The 22,838-nt window shown below is 40.5% G+C and overlaps 1 protein-coding gene across 2 annotated transcripts in view; it reads right to left on the reverse strand.

Moving 5' to 3' along the window:
- Positions 1-517: 517 nt before the first annotated feature.
- MEGF10 (multiple EGF like domains 10) overlaps positions 518-22,838 on the reverse strand; it is a 127,278-nt gene continuing 104,957 nt past the window's right edge. Inside the window, exons 17-24 of one of the 2 annotated variants that reach the window (XM_010590254.3) lie at positions 19,011-19,139; positions 16,028-16,156; positions 13,439-13,675; positions 10,030-10,157; positions 8,238-8,361; positions 3,180-3,224; positions 2,000-2,206; positions 518-702 (exon numbers count right to left, since the gene is read on the reverse strand). In XM_010590254.3, coding sequence (XP_010588556.1) covers positions 518-702; positions 2,000-2,206; positions 3,180-3,224; positions 8,238-8,361; positions 10,030-10,157; positions 13,439-13,675; positions 16,028-16,156; positions 19,011-19,139 — 1,184 coding nt within the window. Of the gene's footprint in view, positions 703-1,999; positions 2,207-3,179; positions 3,225-8,237; positions 8,362-10,029; positions 10,158-13,387; positions 13,676-16,027; positions 16,157-19,010; positions 19,140-22,838 lie in introns of those variants that run through there. The other variant, XM_064275630.1, reaches the window with a different exon arrangement.

Raw genomic sequence — 22,838 nt, forward strand, 5'->3', positions numbered from 1 at the left:
TTAATATCATCCCTACAATTCTGAGTCCAACTGAAGGATATGGACACTCATAACATGCCCCTTTTCTTCTGTATGCTTAGTGACTTATACCACTTCTATGAAGTCAACTTTATGGTAAACTGCACAGTCCTAGGTACAGCTCTACAATGAAAATGAGAAGGAAAATATTTAAATTTTAATTTTCAAGCAATAATACCAATGTCCACTGCAACCCGTGTCGCCGAAGGAGTTCTGCAAGCTCTGCAAGGCTCATGCCAGGATCTTACAATACGTCATGCTTCACAGGTGCAGTTCTAAAACTAACAGCAGTGAGAAATCACACTGAGACCTCCTTCTGGGCCACCTGTACAGAAAGCACCTACAGCCAATGTCAGCCTCAGCTTTGAGCTTTCTGGTTCATACCCAACAACTGCCTACCACATCAAAGAACATTCACATAAGGTGGCAAACTTGAGGATGGAGAATAACCGAAGTGCAGTTCTGGAAAGGCTTCCAGCAGCCACCCAGCCCTTTGGTGTCATTCGCTGCTGCTGCTGCTGCTGCTGCTGCCATTGCCCTCTCGCTTGGGAGAAGATGAACTGTCTCGGGCAGGCAGTAGGTCATAATGGCAAGGAATGTGACTGTTCTTTGGAAGGTCGTATGGATCCTGGGTGAGATGCCCATTATTGCTGAATATTCCTTGGACAACACTCACTGTAGGTTCTGTGAAAACCGAGGACACATTATCAGCAATGGACAACTTAAAAAAAAAATACATGACATTTCTTTCAAATATCAAACACAGAAGAGGAACTTTAATAAAAACATAAGGAAATTTTTAAAAGACAAATGCTTCTTTTGTAATCACATAGGGGTAGCTGCTCTGTGGTTGCTGGGCCCACTAACGCACACCAATGGCATTCAGAACAAAAGGATGATCACACGGTTAGGGTTGAAGACATTAAGGGAATACACAGAAACCTTGGATTTGAGTCATTGTCTGAAAAACATCTTAGGGTAATCTAACCCAAACCCCTTACTGTACAGATGAGAAGACTGCGGCCATTAAATTCATGGGAACATTCAACATGTTCACAACTTTAGGACTCTAATCTTATGTTCTCAGTCAAGTTCCCATCCTACTGTGTTAGCCTATGGGGTGGTTTAAAGGGAGCTCATCACTGACCTTTCAAAAATATATTTAGATTAGTATGGCATTCATTGTAACAGGCTGTCTTAATACTTTAAAAACAAATTGTTTTCAAAATGTTTATATATTCCCCTTCAGTGACATGTCTATGGCATAAATTATTATTAAATTAGTCACTTCATTTTCAAGTCATAGAGAATTTTTTAAAGTTAAAATCTTAAGTATTTGGAGATAGATGGAGAAGGAGAGAGAAAGAGGGACAGACAGAGATGTTAAAATATATTGCCCTACTGTCTAGCCAGTGGTAACTAGACAAAGTTAAAATGTTTTAACTTAGCCCAAATTGCATTTGCAAAGGGCAATCAAAATAACTCTAATTTTAAATTGAATTCATACTAATTTATATCAGATTCACATCTGAGAATCTTACTGATACATTACACAAGCTCAGAAGCAAAATGTTCCAGTCCTGCTAAACACATTATATTAATATAATGAATCTAACCAGGAAATGGAACCACCTGCTTAATCCATTTGAACCATTTGTTTTGGCTAACTTGACATATTAGTTAACAAGATACATACGCTATGCCACGTGTGTGCTAAAATGTTCACTATGGTTACAAGATAAAAGATGGATGGCCAGGTGGGAGATAAGGAGAACTTACTTTAATTTTTCTAAATGGCATCTTCCCTGAAAAATTCATTTGACACCAATTAACATTAATGAATTAATAAAAATCACTGTATACATTATTTTCAACAAGGTTTATATGAGCTGAAAATATTGCATTCCCAAATATTTTAAAACTATCCCTAAAACAAAGAGAAAATTGCCATGTACTAGGTTGTTTGGTGGGGGGAACTCACCAACTTCATAGACATTCTTGTTGGCTGAAGTTGAGTTATTGATCTCTGCATATGGGGAGTCTCTCCGTGCCGGTGACTTCATCTCCACATAGCCACACTCTGAGTTTTTGGGGATAAGTACAGGTGGGTCTTTAATAGTGGCATATGGGTTTTCAGAACTGCTTAGGGAGCAGTTACTTGAATTATATTCTGAATTCTTTACAAGGTCTGTGAAGAGACATGGGGGGAAAATCAAATGCTGTTTCATGGGACACACCATTTCTTTTGTTGGCCACAATTTATCTGGGCAAGTTACTTATATCTAAATTTAAGTATATTATATACTTATATTTAAGTGTATTATATACTTATATTTTCCACTTACCTTGGAGAGAATTTGTTATAATATCAATCAAGTAATTTGTGCTTCTCTCTCAAGTACCAATGTAAACATCATGATTCTGATTTCATTTTTAACATCATATTCAAATATAATTAATTCCATTCTATTTTACTAACATTCTCTGAATTCCTAAAGGCTTCAACCATGAAATCAGGTGTCGCCAGCTCCAGGTGCCTGGGAGGGTTCTATTATCATGGTGAGAAAGGCTCTGTGATCCTAGCACCAGTTGTGGTGGAGTCGATTCTGACTCATGGTTGTATCATGTGTATCAGAACAGAACTGTGCTCCATAGGGTTTTCAATGGCTGATTTTTTGGAAGTAGATTCCCAGGCCTTTCTTCCAAGATTCCTCTTGTGGACTCAAACCACCATACTTTCAGTTAGCAGTCTAGAGCGTTAACCAAAAACTTTAGGACTGGGCACATAAAGTCATCACTAAAACTCCTCCTGAAGAGTAGGCCTCAGTTAACACATAACCAGGCTAATGTCTCCTGACTTTCCCTGCTAGTTCCTTTTTTACTGTTCTCTCTTCCCTTCAGCCACATTTCTTTCTTTCTAAGGGAAACAGAGTGCTTTTCCAGCAACCTGAAACCTATCAATATTCACCTGTGGCCTCTCTCTTGCTAACAGTCAAACATACTGGTTTATTTGACTAATTTAGCACACTAACAATTCTACACTTTCTCTACATTGCCACCCTTGCTTGTTTAACAAATTATTTCAGTCTCTAAGTTAAAAAATAATTTTAAAAAATTGTGATTTTGATAAATAGATTTTTTCCCTCAAATTAACACCATACCTTTTAATGATTTTCCCATATAACTTCTGTCAAGTCCAAAAGCACCTGTGATAAAGAAAGGAAAAAACACCCAGTGAGAACTGAAAGCAAGAGAAAGCCCATCTAACACTTCAAAGTCATGGAGGAGGATGGTTTGGGTACCCAGCATCCCAAAGCAGTGGGAACACTGCTACAAATACCCAAGGCTGCTGCTTTTCAAATCCTCTATACTGTCAGTTGTTCTTACAAAAAAATACATATATATACACACACACACACAAAATACTGTATTTTTATGCAAATAACACACACCTTCTATGTTTGTTTGCCAACCATGTCCCACCCAAGGTATTTTTGTGAGTGCCGCTATGCAAATTTTTTTACATGTTGTTGTAAAAAAATTAGTTTAGTGTACTTAAAAAGACCCTGGTGGGCATAGTTGGCAAATAAACATAGAAGGTGTGCATTATTTGAGTAAAAAATTTTTATTTATAGTATATATATATATATGTATATATATATATTTTTATATATGTGTGTGTGTATAGATATAATAAAATCTGACCATTCACCTGCTCATATTCAGTGACCTTGGGAAAGGCTGATCAATAAGGGGTAGAAAGTGATACACAAATAAATCAATATGCTTGATTCAAGGTTGCACATTGAAAAGAACTGAGAATTTACTTGTATGGGCAGATCTTTCAAGGCTCTGATATTTTTCAAATTATTTTCTCAGTAATCACTATTCAGTTATTTATCGCCTCCATTATAAGCATATATTCTAAAGGCTAGAATTTCCAAATCCTGTTGACTAACACTTTATGGGCTGATACTAGGTCTTCATCCAGCTCTTATTTTAACAATTTGACTTTTTCAGGTATGGGGCTACAACTGTACTTGTGTATGAGCCTAGATAGACAGAACATACGGCTTTCTTGTTTTAAAGTGTTTTGGACCTTATTTATTGATGATTGATTGGTGGGATGTCCCTGCTTACACTGGCTCTTTAACTTCTGGAAAAAAATTAAACAGGTAGATAGTGAGAACATGCAACCACTTACAGAAATCAATAAGGTCACAGGCCTCTTGTATAAAATACAAGCACTAATCACAAAATAGGATATTACTTAGTCCATTTTATACCACCTGAAGTATAAATGCTAAATTGCATTGTTAATATTCTACAGGAATCAAAGATTGTATTAGACCTCTGTTGGATTAAGTGTTATAGAACTTGGATTTCATTACTAATCAGCCGTATCACTTTGGGTAAGATGTTTAACTCTCTGAGTGTCAAGTTTCTTATCTCTAAAATGAAGAAAATAAAGTCTGCCTCCCCATCCTTACAGGATTGTCTTGATCACGAAGTGAACACTACCCTCAGCTTCTGTCTGTCTGTCAAGGCTTTTTCTATTATTTTTTAAAGGAATAACACAGATGTACGTTAAAAGCAGAGAGTAAAGCAATGACTTGTGACTAACATTGCCATTCGAGAACAGTAAGGTAATGATCGCCCTGCCACTGTCTGTGCAACTCTTAGATTGATGCTGAACTCCAGTTCTAGTGGCCGTGTCCTATGGGGCCACTGAGTAAGGCCACATTTTTGTGGAAAAAGAGGGAGTTCTACTAAAGGGAGTGGGTATGCCTAGGATCAATCACAATGGGATAGAAAATGGAGTGTTTTCCTCTCTTGAGCCCACTTTCCTGGGCCTGGGTTATAAAAAGTGAAGTCAAGCTCCCAGCTGGTAGGAAGGACTCAGGGCTATGCAGGGAAACAGGATGAAGAGTGTGTAGTAAAGAATAAACCTTAACTCAAAGAGACTGGACTTTGCCCTTTGCTCCTCCTGGGAGATGATCTCTAAGCCCTTGGAATGTCTTGCCTGATGAGAGGGTCATTGTTTACCTGTAGGCCTTGAACCACACTGGATAGCCTAACGATGTGATTTACGGTGGGGTCTTTGGGCCATGGAGTATCCACTTGACCTATGGAGGGCCTGGAGACTAAAGGTCAGTCACACAAGCAGTCAGTCGTGTCTATGTGATTGAGCTCTAATAAGAACTCTAGACATTAAGGCTCAGATACGCTTCCCTGGTTGGCCACACTCCAGGTATGTTGTTACATATCATTGCCATGAAAAGTTAAGAGTTGTCTCTGGCTCCATGACTTCTAGCAAATTATTGAACCCAAGGGTGGTCTTGGGAACCCCTGAACTTTCTTTCAGTCAGTGTCAGAGGTGAGGATGGTTCTGAAGACTCCCGTACTTTGTAAAGGGGCCCCATGGGGATGGACTCAGAGCACCCTTATCGAGGGGCTTTGTTACTCTCTGCCAAATTCCTTTGGTTGTCTTGAAACTGTAGCAATGTCTTGTTATATGTCCATCACAGTCTTAACCCAAAAAAACCAAACCCATTGCCATCAAGTTGATTCTGACTTATAGCGACCCTATAGGATAGAGTAGAACTTACCCATAAGGTTTCAAAGGAGCGGCAGGTGGATTCGAATAGCCAGCCTTTTTGGTTAGCAGCTGAACGCTTAACCACTGTGAAACCAGGGCTCCACCATGGTCTTAACCTCCCCAAAAAGCTAAGGAGAAGATGAGCATGGGGTGGGTGGTGAATTATGGGTCAAGAGCTGGGGCTGTGAGACCAGCCACCCCTGTCAGATTCTCCCTTTGCTGCCTTGGAGGATCAGGGTGCTGTTTTAACAAAGGAGCGGGCAGGTTTCTTTATAAACTGCTATATGTACCAATACCTGGGTCAGGTGCTTTCAAAGACTTGGTATAATCTAATTCACACAATGAGCCAGAATGTGACCATTAACCCCATCTTACAAACGAACAAAGCAACTCTAAGATGGTTAAGTAATTGTCCCAATGTTATATAACAGAAAGGATTTTATCTCAGGGCTTTTTGTGTCAAGTTCAGAGCTCTTTCAGACAACATCGAAGCATGTTTTCCATCATTTAAAAATGCCTACACACTCAGTCATCTACAGCGTACCTTAATTTTCTGTGCTACAACTTTAAAGGAACGTTAAATGCAGAATTACTCTTGGATGGAGACAAACCAAGGAGATACAGAATTTCTGATGAAGAGTCTATGTCCCCGACAATTGGTCCCTTAGGCCCCACTGGGACAGAAAGCAGAGAAGTTTATATGTGACCATTGCAGGAACTTTGTGTGTTCTGGTGACAGGACAAGTTACAGTAGGTTAAGGTGGAACAAGAGGACTTTTCCCTTATTAGTGCTGGTTGGTATTTTACTGAATGCCATTTCCTGTTGTTCTGTGAGCTAAATTATTAATGTAAGTTAGAATTGTTTATCTTCCTCAATCTTAAATTATTTTACCAGTAGGCACATTATGAATCTGGTATTTAAATTAATCTGACTGTAAGTGTTTAGAATTACACATCCTATTGATTATATATTGGTGTAGAATACAGACAAGTTTAAGACTTTTTACTCCTTTTACCTACTTAATCATTGCTCTTTCTACAGCATAAGGGCATCCCAGAGCACACAGGAACCTGTTCGTACATGTGGCTCAGGGGATATGACAAACAGTGCTCACAGGGAGGCAGCAAGGGGAGGGGGCAGCAGTCAGAAGACCAACTGTGAGATCTGGCTTTACCTCTATCTTTCTATGAAATCTTGGCCAAGAGAATTAACCTCTCTGTGCTTCTCAGCTTATTCCTCTATAAAACAAGGTTGATAGGAGGGTCCACCCAGTAGGGTTGCCAGATCTAGCAAATAAAAATACAGGAAGGCCAGTTTAAATTTGAATTGCAGAGAAACAATTTTTAGTGTAAGTATGCCTCATGCAATATTTGGGACTTACTTATACTAAAAAATTCCTTGTTGTTTCTCTGAAATTCAAACTTAACTGGCCTGCCTGACAACTGACTAAATGTGTATGAGAGAGTTACGCGTAAGAGACTGAACATGTTAGTCACTATATCATTAAGCTCCTCCCCCAAAACGAGGGACACATGCCTGGAAGCTGCACCACATACTCAGTGGTATATCACAACAGTTCTCTAAGAATGCTCCAGGGATCAATACCCCTTTTTCAGGTGGTTTGCAAGATCAAAAGTATTTTAATAATAATATTACATTATTTGCCTTTTTCAGAGTCCCTGGGTGGTGCAAATCTTTAACAAACTTGGCTGTTGACCCAAAGTTTGAAAGTTCGAGTTCACCCTGAGGTGCCTTGGAAGAAAAGCCTGGCAATCTACTTACAAAAACTAGCCAAGGAAAACCTTATGCATCACAATAGAACACTGTCTTTACTTATTTGGTTTGGACACTACATCAGGAGGGATTAATCACTAGAGAAAGACACCACGTTTAGTGAAAAAAAAAAAAAAAAAAAAAAAATTTTTTTTTTTTTTTTTAGTGAAGTAGAGGGCCAGTGAGGGCATGAGAGACACTTGGTGAGATGGACTGGCACAACAGCTGTAACAATGGACTTGAACATGTTAGCGATTATGAAGATGACTCCATGACAGGGCAACATTTTGTTGTGTTGTGCATAAGGTTGTCACGAGTCAAAGTCAGCTTGACAGCAGCTAAAAACAACAACTCTGAAGGTAATTGTGAAAGTTAAGGGAGTTAATGTATGTAGAACTAGAATATAAGTAAGCTCCATCTTTGTTTTTATCAATTACTGGCACATAGTAGGAACTCAATAAATGTTTATTGAATATATAAAGTGCTTAGGGCAGTAGTAAGCCCTATATAGGTGTTAAGCATAATTTTTATTATTAATATTTTTGAGACGTATGTTTTCAATAAATGACTTTGGCACAGACATAAATCTGTGACTATTTGAGGTGACTGAGGGATGTTAGTTGCTGTTGAGTTGATTTGGACTCATGGCAATCTCATGTGTACAGAGTAGAACTGCTCCATAGCATTTTCAAGGCTGTGACCTTTCAGGAGCTGATCACCAGGCATGTCTTCTAAAGAGCCTCAGAGTGGGTTTGAACTACCAGCCTTCTAGCTAGTAGTCAACGCATAACCCTTTGTGTCACCTGGGAGAGGTGCTTTTTTGAGACCAGAGTCCAAAGAGCTTACCGAGCTCATTAAGATAGCCGCCATGTTTCCAGTCTGCTGGAAGTGTCCCTGTACAGTCTACCACAGGGCCTCTCTTCCCGGGATTCACATTTTTAAGATTCACAAACAGCTGATTGTTCTTTGACTGTTAAAAATATCAACAATAATAGATTAAAGAGAATACAGAATGGCACAGCCCGGTATTACTGTTCTGGGGAAAAGCAAATCCAAGCATATTTCAAGGACAGGTCCTTTAATGAATCTAAGCCAAGCGGCAGATGGGACCTTTTCTGACCTGCTGGGTCTTACAGGACAGCAGGATACATGCCCCCCAGCCCCAACTATTTCCCTCAGGGCCTCAAGTTTTTCACTTCGCTTTGTCACCCTCTGCCAAGTAGACATCATTTGGATTTATATGCATGGAATTTAGAACTGAAAAAATAAATGGAATTCTTGGTCTGAGCTCTGCCTATCAAAAAACCGTAGGGTCTTATATGAGTCACAGTTGACTCTAAGCAGTTTTCCTAGCCACAAACATGAGAATAAAATTATGTGCTGTGCCTCCCTCCCTGAATTTGTATTAGCATCAAACGGAATGATGAAAGTCTCTGGAGAATGTGAAGTGCTATTTAAATATGAGGCACTCTAATTAAAATTCAGCTCCATTAATTTAATTACTGCTGAATTAATTTAATTAGCTTAGTTTTCTGCTAATAAATCCAATGCTGTCGGGTCGATTCCGACTCATAGCGACCCTTTAGGCCAGAGTAGAACTGCCCCATAGAGTTTCCAAGGAGCGCCTGGCGGATTTGAACTGCCAACCCTTTGGTTAGCAGCATAGAGAATGGGAATTAGACAATGGAGATTGGATATATTATTTGGGGCAATTGGAAGGGGGAAATGTCTGGGGATCCAGATATTGTAGGCAAGGTCTGGGGGTAAGTTGGCAGCTCTGGGTTCTGGACAGGTCTAGGTCTCCAACCTCTCTGTCCATCAGTTTCCTCATCTGTAAAATGGGAATAATAATTACTCTTAATTCACAGGGCTTGTGTAAAGAATAAATTAATTTATATTTCTAAAGTGCTGCTTAGAAGTACTATGCCCATTGTATTAGGCTGTTGCTAATTGACAATTTTTGACCTATAAAAATAGCAGTTTCATGTGGTTCAACCCAAATTAAAAAAACCTAACCCGTTGCCATTAAGTCGATTCCTACTCATAGTGACCCTATAGGACAGAGTAGAATCGCCCCATGCAGTTTCCAAGGAGCAGCTGTTGGATTCTAACTGCCAACCTTTTGGTTGGCAGCTGAGCTCTTAACCACTGCACCACCAGGGCTCCTCAACTCAAATAAATGCATATTATTGTTGTTGTTGCTAAAGTACAGGTAGCCAGGGAGGGACACTAAAAGACAGGTGGTCAGAAAAGACAAACTGGGTAATTTTACCCAAGGGTGATTCTGCTATAGGTCTTTATGTTTATATTTATGTCATTATGAGACATTATTTTGAATCCTCACTCTGTATTAGAAATTTTTTTTCCCAAGGAGGTAGAGACAGTAAGTTCTTGACTCATAGTCAGCTGTTTCGCCCATTGGCTGGGTAGCCATGTTTAGACATGACTTCAACTTCCCAACTCCCAGCTTTTTATCAGTTTACTTGAGATCTTATTACATTTGCTATAGGATTCTTTAGAAGGATAAATTAAATAATACGTGTAAAATACTTAGAACAGCGTCTTGCCAACAGGAGCCCTCAGTAAATGCTTGTTTCTTTCCTCTTTCCTCTGCCCAACTTGAGCCATTTCTCCTTACCTTTGCAATGGTCATCCTGTCCCTATTGTTAACGTGAGGGGACGTGGCACACTGGGTAAGAGTGTGGTAACTAGGGTTGGTGAAGTAATGGCTGTTAGCATTTCCACCATTGCTGTGCGGAAGAGTTTCTGCAAGAATAGAAGGAAAAGGTTAAGATGGAAGGCTCCCCTAAATCTGTGTGGAAAAAAGGGACTCAAAATAACAAGAACAGATGGTTGGATGGCTTCCATAATGCAAGCTGGACAGAATCCCCTCCTGCCTAGCATACTCAGCAATGCTTCTAGAAGCAGCAGGTACCTGCCTTCCTACCTGCCTCCTGGAAAAGTGTGAAAGTATCCATAGACAACTGCTCTTTGTTTAGGGCCTTGTTGGAAAGGCATTGTTTTGAAACTATTTCTGCTGTACCTTTCCTCTTTTTTCACGGTGCTTAGTTCTTGGCACAATAATTCTGCACTAGAAATGCCTTATTAATAAATTGAGTACATATTCCCCTGGAATTACTGTATTTATAAACACACGATCCAAAAACTCTTCAGTAATTGCCCCCCTAATAAATATTTAAATTTTCAAATTTCTCAATTTAAATACTTCTGATGACTAAGCATGTCGCTTAGAAAATTCTCCGTTACTATTATGGAGACTCTTTGTGACATCAAGGAAGATTCAAGAGTTTTTGTTTTTGTTTTTAATTTTTATTGTGCTTTAAGTGAAAGTTTACAAATAAGTCTGACTCTCATACAAAATTTATGAACACCTTGTTATATACTCCTAATTGCTCTCCCCCTAATGAGACAGCACACTCCTTACCTCCACTCTCTCTTTTCGTGTTCACTCGGCCAGCTTCTGATATCCTCTACCCTCTCATCTCCCCTTCAGACAGGAGATGCCAACATAGTCTCATGTGTCTACTTGATCCAAGAAGCTCATTCTTCCCCAGTATCATTTTCTATCCCATAGTCCAGTCCAATCCCTGTCTGAAGAGCTGACTTTGGGAATGATTCCTGTCTGGGCTAACAGAAGGTCTGGGGACCATGACCTTCGGGGTCCTTCTAGTCTCAGTCAGACCATTAAGTATGGTCTTCTTACAAGAATTTGGGGTCTGCATCCCACTGCTCTCCTGCTCCCTCAGGGGTTCTCTGTTGTGTTCCCTGTCAGGGCAGTCTTCGGTTGTAGCTGGGCACCATCTAGTTCTTCTGGTCTCAGGCTAATGTAGTCTTTGCTTTATGTGGCTCTTTCTGCCTCATGGGCTCATAATTACGTTATGTCTTTCCTGTTCTTCATTTTCCTTTGCTCCAGGTGGGTTGAGACTAATTGATGCATCTTAGATGGCTGCTTGCTAGCATTTGAGGCCCCAGACGTCTCTTTCCAAAGCGGGATGCAGAATGTTTTCTTAATAGATTTTATTATGCTGATTGGCTTAGATGTCTCCTGAAACCATGGTCCCCAAACCTCTGCCCCTGCTACACTGGCCTTCGAAGTGTTCAGTTTATTCAGGAAACTTCTTTGCTTTTGGTTTATTCCAGTTGTGCTGACCTGTCCTGTATTATGTGTTGTCTTTCCTGTCACCTAAAATAGTTCTTATCTACTATCTTATTAGTGAAAACCCTCTCCTACCCTCCCTCCCTCCCCCCTCTAGTAACCATCAAAGACTATTCTCTTCTCTGTTTAAACTATTTCTCGAGTTCTTATAATAGTGGTCTTATACAATATTTGTCCTTTTGCAACTAATTTCACTCAGCGTAATGCCTTCCAGATTCCTCCATGTTATGCGATGTTTCATGAATTCATCGTTGTTCTTGATTGCTATGTAGTATCCCATTATGTGAATATACCATAATTTATTTATCCATTCATCCATTGATGGGCACCTTGGTTGCTTCCATCTTTTTGCTGTTGTAAACAGTGCTGCAATGAACATGGGTGTGCATATATCTGTTTGCATAAAGGCTCTTATTTCTCTAGGATATATTCCAAGAAGTGGGATCGCTGGATCATATGGTAGTTCTATTTCTAGTTAAGGAAGCGCCAAATCGATTTCCAAAGTGGTTGTACCATTTTACATTCCTACCAGCAGTGTATAAGTGTTCCTGTCTCTCCACAGCCTCTCCAACATTTATTATTTTGTGTTTTTTGGTTTAGTGCTGCTGGTGTGAGATGGAATCTTATTGTAGTTTTGATTTGCATTTCTCTAATGGCTAATGATCGTGAGCATCTCCTCATGTCTATGTTAGCTACCTGAATGTCTTCTTCAGTGAAGTGTCTGTTCATATCCTTTGCCCATTTTTTAATTGGGTTATTTTTCTTTTTGTAGTTGAGTTTCTGCAGTATCGTGTAGATTTTAGAGATCAGATGCTGATCGGAAATGTCATAGCTAAAAACTTTTTCCCAGTCTCTAGGTGATCTTTTCACTTTTTTGGTCAAGTCTTTGGATGAGCATAGGTGTTTGATTTTTAGGGGCTCCCAGTTATCTGGTTTCTCTTCTGCATTGTTAGTAATGTTCTGTATACTGTTTATGCCATGTGTTAGGGCTCCTAGCGTTGTCCCTATTTTTTCTTCTATGATCTTTATTATTTTAGATTTTATATTTAGGTCTTTGATCCATTTTGAATTAGTTTTTGTGCATGGTGTGAGGTATTGGTCTTGTTTCATTTTTTTGCAGATGGATATCCAGTTGTACCAGCACCATTTGTTAAAAAGACTATCTCTTCCCCATTTAACAGACTTTGGGCTGTTGTCAAATATCAGCTGCTCATATGTGGATGGATTTATGTCTGGCTTCTCAATTCTGTTCCATTGGTCTATGTATCTGTTATTGTACCAATACCAGGCTGTTTTAACTACTGTGGCAGTATAATAGGTTCTAAAATCAGGTAGAGTGAGGCCTCCCACTTTGTTCTTCTTCAGAAGAGATTTCTGAAGAACAGCCTTCGTTCCTGCTAATACCAAATCTGTTTCTTACATTATCTGATTTGCCATTCAGTTAATGATTCATGTGGGCCCAGGAGAGCTGGAAGGCACAGTGGAAAGCACTCAAGGTCAGGGACAGACCTGGCCCCTGTCTCTGGTCTGCTCTATGACCTTGGTAAAGTTATGACCCTTGCTCCTCATCTTCCTCCTCCACACCAGCCACATATGCTGAAAGCAAAGCTTCTTCTGGGTTGAAATTCTCTCAGTCTAAAGCAATTATGTAATGAACCCAATTTTAAAACTTTCATATACGCAAACAGAATGGCGATTTTACTACTGTTGAGATACAAAGCACATCTCTAACAATTTATAGCTTTTCCAAACCCAAGGCTAATTGACAAAAACAATTGATAGTACAACCAAACACCCAGTTTCACAGAACTGGTATGGAATCCTCTGTGCTTTTATAGGAGCAAAATACCTCTCATAACTGTAGTCTTACCTGAAATGGTATAATCTGCATTGATGACCCTCATAGCAGGGGTGTAGGTAACTGCTGGCATGTTTGATTCCTTCCCCTTCTGCTTATGTCTATAAATAATGAACAATGCCAGTAGGAAGAGAACGACTAGGACAAGAATGACGATGCCTGCAATGGCCCCGATCTGGTAGGAATCAGCAGGGAGAGCAGTACTGGTTCGGCTTAAGCTGTTCAGATTTCCAACTATGATAACACCAGCTAGAGAAAAGAGACTCAGGTAAGAATGACAACGTGCAGGATAAATATCTGATCTCTATTTACAAAATTCTCACACTGTGCTAATAACGCCTGGATACTTTCACTTCATGAAATCTTAATTTGGAAACCGAGCAGGAAGGAAATGCAAACATTCCTTATTTTTAGATGTCATGGGCTTATCTGTGCCCAGAGAAAGCCTGCTCTGAGCCTCAAAAAAGAGACAGGCTTTCCTGAACCCAAAGATTCAACAGTAAGGTTTGAAAGCTTCTCACATATTTCAGATTAAGCACTTTGGGTAATAATTTATCTAATTTTTATTTGGCTTTATTTATTATCCACTACTGAGCTTATGAAGGGCTCAATTCTAAGTGTTCCAGCTGCCTGACTTAATCTTACCTCTTTCCTTAGCATTTCTAACAGTAAAAGTGATTTTCTTTTTAAACAAGTATAACTTCATTATAAATCTAGTCCAAGGACAGGATCTTCCTTGTGCTAATTTCAATAAGCCTTTTATCTCAGATGAGATTGTTCTGCACAAAGTTATTTTCCAGAACAGAAAGATTCCTCTTGATAATACCTGATAACAGCAGGTATTAGAATTCAAAATTCAGCTTTACATGGTTCTTCCTCATGGTCCATCCAGTGAGGACACTAAAAATATGGACTGAGAGCCAAGAAATCTGGGATCTAAAATAAATTTTTTTTGTAACTTTGGACTCAGATATTCTGAATTTTTCCCTTAAACTCTTGGGCTGCAGTTTCATCCTCTGTAAATGAGGAAACTGACTTCCATGAGGCTACTCCCAGCTGATATGTTCCCATGATTTTACAATTCTAAGTGTTAGAAGACCTTCTCATAAAACAGTCTTCCCTGAAGCACAGACCACCAAGACCAGTGTAGTGAGATATATTGCAAAATACATTGGTAATAATGATGTGATCAAGAAACATAACACTGTATTGTTATGACAGTAGAACATAATTTATGGGCATGTAAAATTCACTGTATGAACAAAATTAAAAACTGTAAGTATGAGTACCTATACAATCTGCGGTTTAAGATGATTCCAGCTACAACACTGTAGGAATCTTCTAAAGCCTTTTACAGTCCATCAGCTTATTACTTACTAAAGAGCACCACATGCACTAGGAGCTGAGGTTCTCTGAAAGGCACGCCTCAGATCCACCAGAAGCACTTTCTCAAAGGCTCTGTCCACTCCGGAATGAGAATTTCTCACCCCAGAATCAGAATTGCCCACGTGGGACCAGGCATGTGCATAACAATAAGCATTCCCAGCTGACTATGATACCCCAGTTAAAAACCATGGGCACAAATTTCTTTAAAAAATTAAACATACACCTACCCTATGACCCAGGCATTCCTCTTCTAGGCATTTACCCAAGAGAAATCCTGCATTCTCCACAAATAACGTGCCCACATAAATAACATACCCACATATACAATGCATATAGTGTGCCTAGGGAAATAATACACAAAGAGGTTGAGCGGTTGGCAAAAAAAAAAAAAAAATGTAGAATGCGTGCGTTATTTGTGTAAAAATACAGTAAAAGCATATGACTATTCAAAGACTCGTGCACTAATGTTCACAGTAGCTTTATCTGTAATCGCCCCAAACTGGAAACAACCCAAATGTCTACAAATAGCTGAATGTATAAAAAACTTACGGTATATCTATACAATAGAATACTACCCAGCCATAAAAGGGACTGATCTGTTGGTACATACAACAATGTGATTCAATCTCAAAATAATTATGCTGAGTAAATGAAGCCAGTCAAAAAAGAGTACAGTATGATTCCATTTATAGGCAATTCTAGACAATGCAAACTAATCTACAATGATAGAAAACAGATCAGTGATTGCTGGGGGCCTAGTGGGTAGTGGTAACTGAGATGGCCATGAAGAAACTTTTGAGAGTGGTGGATATATTCATTATCTTTACTGTAGTGATGGTTTCTTGGGTGTGCACATATGCCAAAATTTATCAAATTGTACACTTTAAGCGTGTTTTTATTTTATATGCCAATTACACCTCGATAAAGCTGAAAAAAACTTGGGCACAATGGAAGGTACATGAGCTTTAGAATCAGACAGACCTGGCCTTGACATATTTTGCATATTGACTATGTGACCTTGGGAAAATACTCAGCCTCTGTGACCTTTACTTTCTTTATCCGTAGGACAGCAACAATAAGACGCATTTGGGAATAAATTACAGATACGCCTTGCAGAATTGTGGTGAGATAATGTAAGTGATGATGCTGAGCACTGGCTGGTACATGGTGGTCACACAATAGGAGGTAGTTGTTATTATTCAGTAGTAGCATTACCTTGATCACATCGTGCCCCCTTCCATCCTGGGCTGCAGTAGCAGGTCCCGGTGATGTGGTCACAGGTGGAGTTGTTCAGACAGTCACATATCTGACGACAGCCGTAGCCATATGTTCCGGCAGGGCACTCTGGAGAAGGAGATCAAAGGCAACTGTAGCTGCCTAGGCTTGAGAACCTGCAGCATGGCTGTCTCTTATGGTATGACCCTGTACATGCAGAGGCAAGGCTCCTTCTAGCAGCTCCCTGCCCAGGCAAGATGTCCCAGAGTTGTGCAGTATTCCCTCCATCAAGGTGTGACTCACAGCTCAGGCTGTGCTGGGCCAGAGACTGAGCTGCTCAACATTATAGAGCCCTTAACCATCACCTCCCTGATGGTAACAAAGAAGAAGCTGAAAGCAGTCTGTGGAGCACTGACGGAGCTGATGAGGATAATCAATAGGGGCAATTTGAGAGGAGTGCTCCAGGCAAAAGTGTGGGGTCGACTGGGACTAGGCTGAAAGTATACACTAGAGGTGCTTCCTTAAGAAGATGTACATTTTACTGTAGGTACAGGGATCCTCCTAAAGGTATTCTGACTTGGTCGAGCTGAGTGTAGGGTAAGGGGCAGCAAGTTTCGTTAATTTCCTGGTAAAAGGTTCTTGTTGTTATTAGGTTCCCTGAGTCAGTTTTCAGAGTAGAACTGCCCCGTAAGGTTTTCTAGGTTGTAATCTTTAGGGAAGCCAATCACCAAGTCTTTCTCCTATGGAGCAACTAGGTGGGTTTGAACCAACAACTTTCTGGTTAGCAACAGAGCACTTAACCATTGTGCCACAAGGGATCCTTAAACTTACCATAGAATGGCTCAAAATTTGGATTTGGAGGTTGAAGACTGAGAGACTAAAACAGTGAGACTCTTAGGATGTGGTCTTAATAGCAGTCAGTTTGGGCACAGATTTCAACAAATAGCGTCTCGTTGCCGTTGAGTCAATTCTGACTCATAGTGACTCTATAAGACAGAGTAGAACTGGCCCATAGGGTTTGCCAAGGCTTTAATCTTAACGGAAGCAGACTGCCACATCGTTCCCCTGTGGAGTGGCTGGGGGGTTCAAACCTCTGCCTTTTGGTTAGCAGCGGAACTCTTAACAACTGAACACAAACTGCATAGTCACTTAAACCTAAAAATCAAGATGAAATACTGATGTTGTTTTTAAAACTAGCAGCAGGGGGAGATGTGCTATTATTATCAGAGTTTTCTGTCAAACACAAGGTTTCTGTTTACAAATGAGCATTGGGAGAATTCTCCAAAAATAGAAAAAAAAGACGTTTTAATTTGATGTTCAGAGTAATCACGGAAGCACTTAAGAGGCTTTTATTTAATAAGATCTTAACCAGGCTGGCATTCAAGTGAAAGTCAGTTTGGAGTCTATGTTGGTTTCTATGCATATGTTTAGACATTTATACACATAAACCAAAACCAAAGCCACTGCTATTGAGCCGATTCTGACTCATAACGACCCTATAGGACAGAGTAGAACTGCCCCACAGGGTTTCCAAACAGTGGCTGGTGGACTGGAACTGCCGACCTTTGGTTAGCAGTCAAACACTTAACCATAGTGCCACCAGGGCTCCTATACGCATACACATAGTATTTATATACACAAGGAGGAGTGCATATGCAATTGTATGACTTAGTATCTGTTTTATGATTAAATGAACTAGCAGTGCAAACTTAAAATTGGGCCATCTTTGTCTGTGCTGATTCTTGGTTGTCACTCTTGTTGTATTTGCTAGACAGGAGCAGATGCAAAGATATTCCAGGGTTTCACACATAAGGCTGCTGTAACCTGGCTGACCAGTGGTGCTGGTGCGGTGCTGGTGGAGTGAACGGAGATAGATAGACGCCTTGTTGCCAAAGCCCTGCTACGTTATCAGGCTTTCCTGGCCACATGGTGCAATTTTTGCTGCATCCCTCTCAAGAGCACGCCCTTTGTGGAGCTAGAAATGTCCAGCACCTTTTCTGGCCTTTATGGAATTTACTATAGGAGGGTGAGCCCCATACAGCTCTAAGCCCTTATTTATTCATCTTGGCTACTGAATGAAAGTCACAGTGGAAAGGCACGAGAAACTACTATGAAATAGTTAAGACTAATATTCTTAGACCCCTAGAGGCAGGTGCATAGCTGGTGGGTGGAAATGGAAAACAGGGATGGGTTATTCCAACAAAGAATTTTAAGGCAGTATATTCCTATGAGGTTAAGAATCAGATAAAAAGATGTTAGTGGGCACAGTGTAAAAGCACTACCTAGAGAAGGTTGTCAAAAGGGTAGAAATGTTTACAGGGCTTGCTTCCTCACCCACAAGCGGGGCTGCTGGCCCTGGGCCTCCAGCTTCTTCTCCCCCTGCACCCCCAGCCTGGCGCCACCTAAGGCACTCCTCGCCTGCCCATGTGGAAAGCTGACAGGTGCTTTTAAAGTCCCAAGTAGCCAGGTTCCAAAAATAAGAAGGAGACGATAGGAGAGCCAGAATGAACAGAATGGAAAACTTGAATTCTGTCTTCATTCCTGTAGCCACGTCACCTCCACCCAGTTAGTCAGAATAAGAATTTTGAGGGAAAAGATTTCCAACAAGGATCCCAGAACTGCCCAGTCTCTGGCAGGGGAAGCCAGTGATGCTGGTAAGTAACCAGCCATCATGTCAAACAACACAAAGCTGAAAGTTCTGCCCTAATATTTTCAGGTGTCTAGGAAGATTGATTCTAGCGAAAAATGGTACCTAGTGATGTTACGGAGTCTCTGGATGGTACAAATGGTTAACGAGCTTGGCTGCTAACAGACAGTTTGGAAGTTCAAGTCCACCTAGAGGTGCGTTGGAAGAAAGTGCTGCTAATCTCCCCCCAAAATCAGCCACTGTAAACCCTGCAGAGCGCAGTTCTACTCTGACACGTATGGTCATCGTGAGTCAGAGTCAACTTAATGGTAAGTGATGTCACGCGCTCGTACTCACTCTGCTCACAGTGCTTCCCCATGAAGCCAGTGCGGCAAGTGCACTGCCCAGAGATGTGGTCGCAATCAGCTCCGTTCTGACACTGGCATGTCAACGCGCAGTCCTTTCCATAAAACCCCAGAGGGCATCCTGTGCAAGGAGGAAGAACAACCAGCAGTCAAGAGGCCTCAGGAGAAAAAACACAGCTGGTGCCGCCAACATATTTGTGTTTAAACTTAAGTTCGCCTAGCCCTTAGCCAGTACAGAGTGAATAAAGACAATAATGCATATCTCAGCTTGTCGCAAAGTCTTCTGAAGTCCAAAGACAAGACTTTTGAAAAGAGGTTATAATTCATGAGCAGGAAGCAGAATAGTCTCTCATCTGGCAATTTAGCCTTTCCTGGTATCCCTGGAGGCAAGATGAGCATCTTTGAAGAAAGCAACCCCAGAACCCTGTGAAAGTATGGGGTATTTCCTCTCATTCTTTCACTCAACCACCAGAATCCTGGATCCGAACTCCATGGAATGAAAGGAATATATCAAAATTACCTGTACACTTTTATTCACAGTACAAAATGTCCCTGCTACCAGAGTTGCCCGCTATATCCCTTACTAAGTTAGAAAAGATTATCACCTTCACTAAAGATGTGTGGTTCAATGCTTAATCTACAAAACTGTACTTCACAGGTGTGTTGTAAGAAAGCAGTAAGCTCTCTCATGGCCCCACAGTTTTCAAGGCTCAGACTAACAGACTCTTGGGCTGTGGACATGCACAAGCCCTGTTGGCTTACATGGGCTAACTGCTGCCGCACTAGAGGGCTTCAAGGCTCTCTGGCATAATGAAAGCCGGAATCCAGACAGGTTCGAGAGTTGTTCTCAAGCGTCACATGTGTTTTTTATTTTTTCTGACAGTGAGTTTTTAATGGAAGCCAAACTTTAAGAAGCAAAGGCACTGCACAGATGCTGGCAGGCGATGGCAACCACCATCACCAGGTATTTACTTAGCACCTGCTCTGTGAGGGTTCTTTTCATGTATCCTCTCATTTAATCCCTACAGTATCCCTGAAAGGCAGGGATGGATATTCCTACCCAATAGACGGAAACAGAGGCCCAGAAGGCCCTAAGTCACACAGTTCCCAAATGACAGGGCCAAGATTTAAATGCAGGTAGATCTGATTCCGGACCCCATGTTCTTCCTACCATATCATGCTAGTTCCACTTAAAAATGGCTTTCTGTTGAAAAAATATTAATAACAACTTTTTAGAAATATTAATTCTAGATGAATATTGTTGTTGTTGTTGTTAGGTGCCATTGAGTCGACTCGAACTCATACCAACACTATGTACAACAGAACAAAACACTGTCTGGTCCTGCCCCATCCTCACAATCGTTGTTATGCTTAAGCCCATTGTTGCAGCCGCTGTGTCAATCCATCTCCTTGAGGTCTACCTTTTTTTCGATGACCCTCTACTTTACCAAGCATGATGTCCTTCTCCAAGGACTGATCCTTCCTGACAACATGCCCAAAGTATGTGAGATGTAGTCTCCCCATCCTTGCTTCTAAGGAGCATTCTGGTTGTACTTCTTCCAAGACAAATTTGTTCGTTCTTTTGGCAGTCCATGGTATATTCAATATTCTTCGCCAACACCACAATTCAAAGGCGTTAATTCTTCTTCGGTCTTCTTTATTCATTGTCCAGCTTTCACAAGCATAGGAGGTGACTGAAAACAGAATGGCTCGAGTCAGGCACACCTTAGTCTTCAAGATGACATCTTTGCTTTTCAACACTTTAAAGAGGTCTTTTGCAGCAGAGTTGCTCAATGCAATGCATCTTTTGATTTCTTGACTGCTGCTTGCATGGCTGTTGATTGTGGATCCAAGTAAAATGAAACCCCTGGCAACTTCAATCTTTTCTCCATTTATCATGATGTGGCTTATTGGTGCAGTTGTGAGGATTTTTGTTTTCTTTATGTTGAGGTGCAATCCATACCGAAGGCTATGGTCTTTGATCTTCATCAGTAAGTACATCAAGTCCTTTTCACTTTCAGCAAGCAAGGTTGTGTCATCTGCATAACGCAGGTTGTTAATGAGTCTTCCTCCACTCCTGATGTCCCATTCTTCTTCATTTAGCCCAGCTTCTTGGGTTATTTGCTCAGCATATAGACTGGATAGGTACGGTGAAAGGACACAACCCTGGCTCACACCTTTCCTGACTTTAAACCACTCAGCATCCCCTTGTTCTGTCTGAACAACTGCCTCTTAACCTATGTACGGGCTCCTTGTGAGCACAATTAAGTGTTCTGGAATTCCCATTCTTCTCAATGTTATCCATAATTTTTTATGATCCACTTAGTTGAGTGCCTTTGCATAGTCAATAAACCACAGGTATCTTTCTGGTATTCTCTGCTTTCAGCCAGGATCCACCTGACATCAGCAATGATATCCCTGGTTGTGTGTCTTCTTCTGACTCCAGCTTGAATTTCTGGCAGTTCCCTGTTGATATACTGCTGCAGCCACTTTTGAATGATCTTCAGCAAAATTTTACTTGTGTGTGATATTAATGATATCGTTTGATAATTTCCACATTCGGTGGGATCACCTTTCTTGGTAATAGGCATGAATATAGATCTCTTCCAGTCGGTTGGCCAGGTAGCTATCTTCCAAATTTCTTGGCATAGATGAATGAGTACTTCCGGCACTGCATCCATTTGTTGAAACATCTCAATTGGTATTCCCTCAATTCCTCGAACCTTGTTTTTTGCCAATGCCTTCAGTGCAGCCTGAACTTCTTCCTTCAGTACCGTTGGTTCCTGCTCATATGGTACCTTCTGAAATGGTTGAACATGGAGCAATTCTTTGCTTCCTGAGTCGTTTAATATTTTCCCCATAGAATCCTTCAGTATTGTAACTTGTGGCTTGAATTTTTTCTTCAGTTCTTTCAGCTTGAGAAATGCGTGTTCTTCCCTTTTGGTTTTCTATTTCCAGGTTTTTGCACTATATTTATTTTGCATTATATTTATTTTGTCTTTTTGAGCCACCTGTTCAACTCTTTTACTTCATCATTTCTTCCTTTCACTTTAGCTACTCAATGTTCAAGAGCAAATTTCAGAGTTTCTTCTGACATCCTTTTTGTTTTTTTTTTTTCTTTCTTGTCTTTTTAGTGACCTCTTGCTTTCTTCACGTCTGAGGTCCTTGATGTCATTCCACTACTCGTCTGGTCTGCAATCATTAGTGTGCAACATGTCAAATCTATTCTTGAGATGGTTTCTAAATTCAGGTGGGATATACTCAAGGTCGTACTTTGGCTTTTGTTGACTTATTCTAATTTTCTTCAATTTCAACTTGAACTTGTAAATGAGCAATTGATGGTCTGTTCTGCAGTCGGTCCCTGGCCTTGTTCTGACTGATGATATTGACCTTTTCCATCATTTCTTCCCACAGATGTAGTCGATTTGATTCCTGTGTATTCCATCTGGCAAGGTACACATGTATACTCACCATTTACGTTGGTGAAAAAAGGTATGTGCAATGAAGAAGTCGCTGGTCTTGCAAAATTCTACCATTTGACCTTTGGCATCGTTTCTATCACCAAGGCCATATTTTCTACCTACCAATTCTTTATTTCCAACTTTTGCATTCCAATCAACAGCAATTATCGAAGCATCCTGATTGCATGTTCAATCAATTTCAGACTGCAGAAGTTGGTAAAAATCTTCAATTTCTTCATCTTTGGTCTTAATGGTTGGTGCATAAATTTGAATAATAGTCGTATTAACTGGTCTTCCTTGTAGGCGTATGGATATTATCCTATCATTGACAGTGTTGTACTTCATGATGGATCTTGAAA

The sequence above is a fragment of the Loxodonta africana genome, chromosome 2, assembly GCF_030014295.1.
Source record: "Loxodonta africana isolate mLoxAfr1 chromosome 2, mLoxAfr1.hap2, whole genome shotgun sequence".
NCBI classification, from domain to species: Eukaryota; Metazoa; Chordata; class Mammalia; order Proboscidea; family Elephantidae; genus Loxodonta; species Loxodonta africana.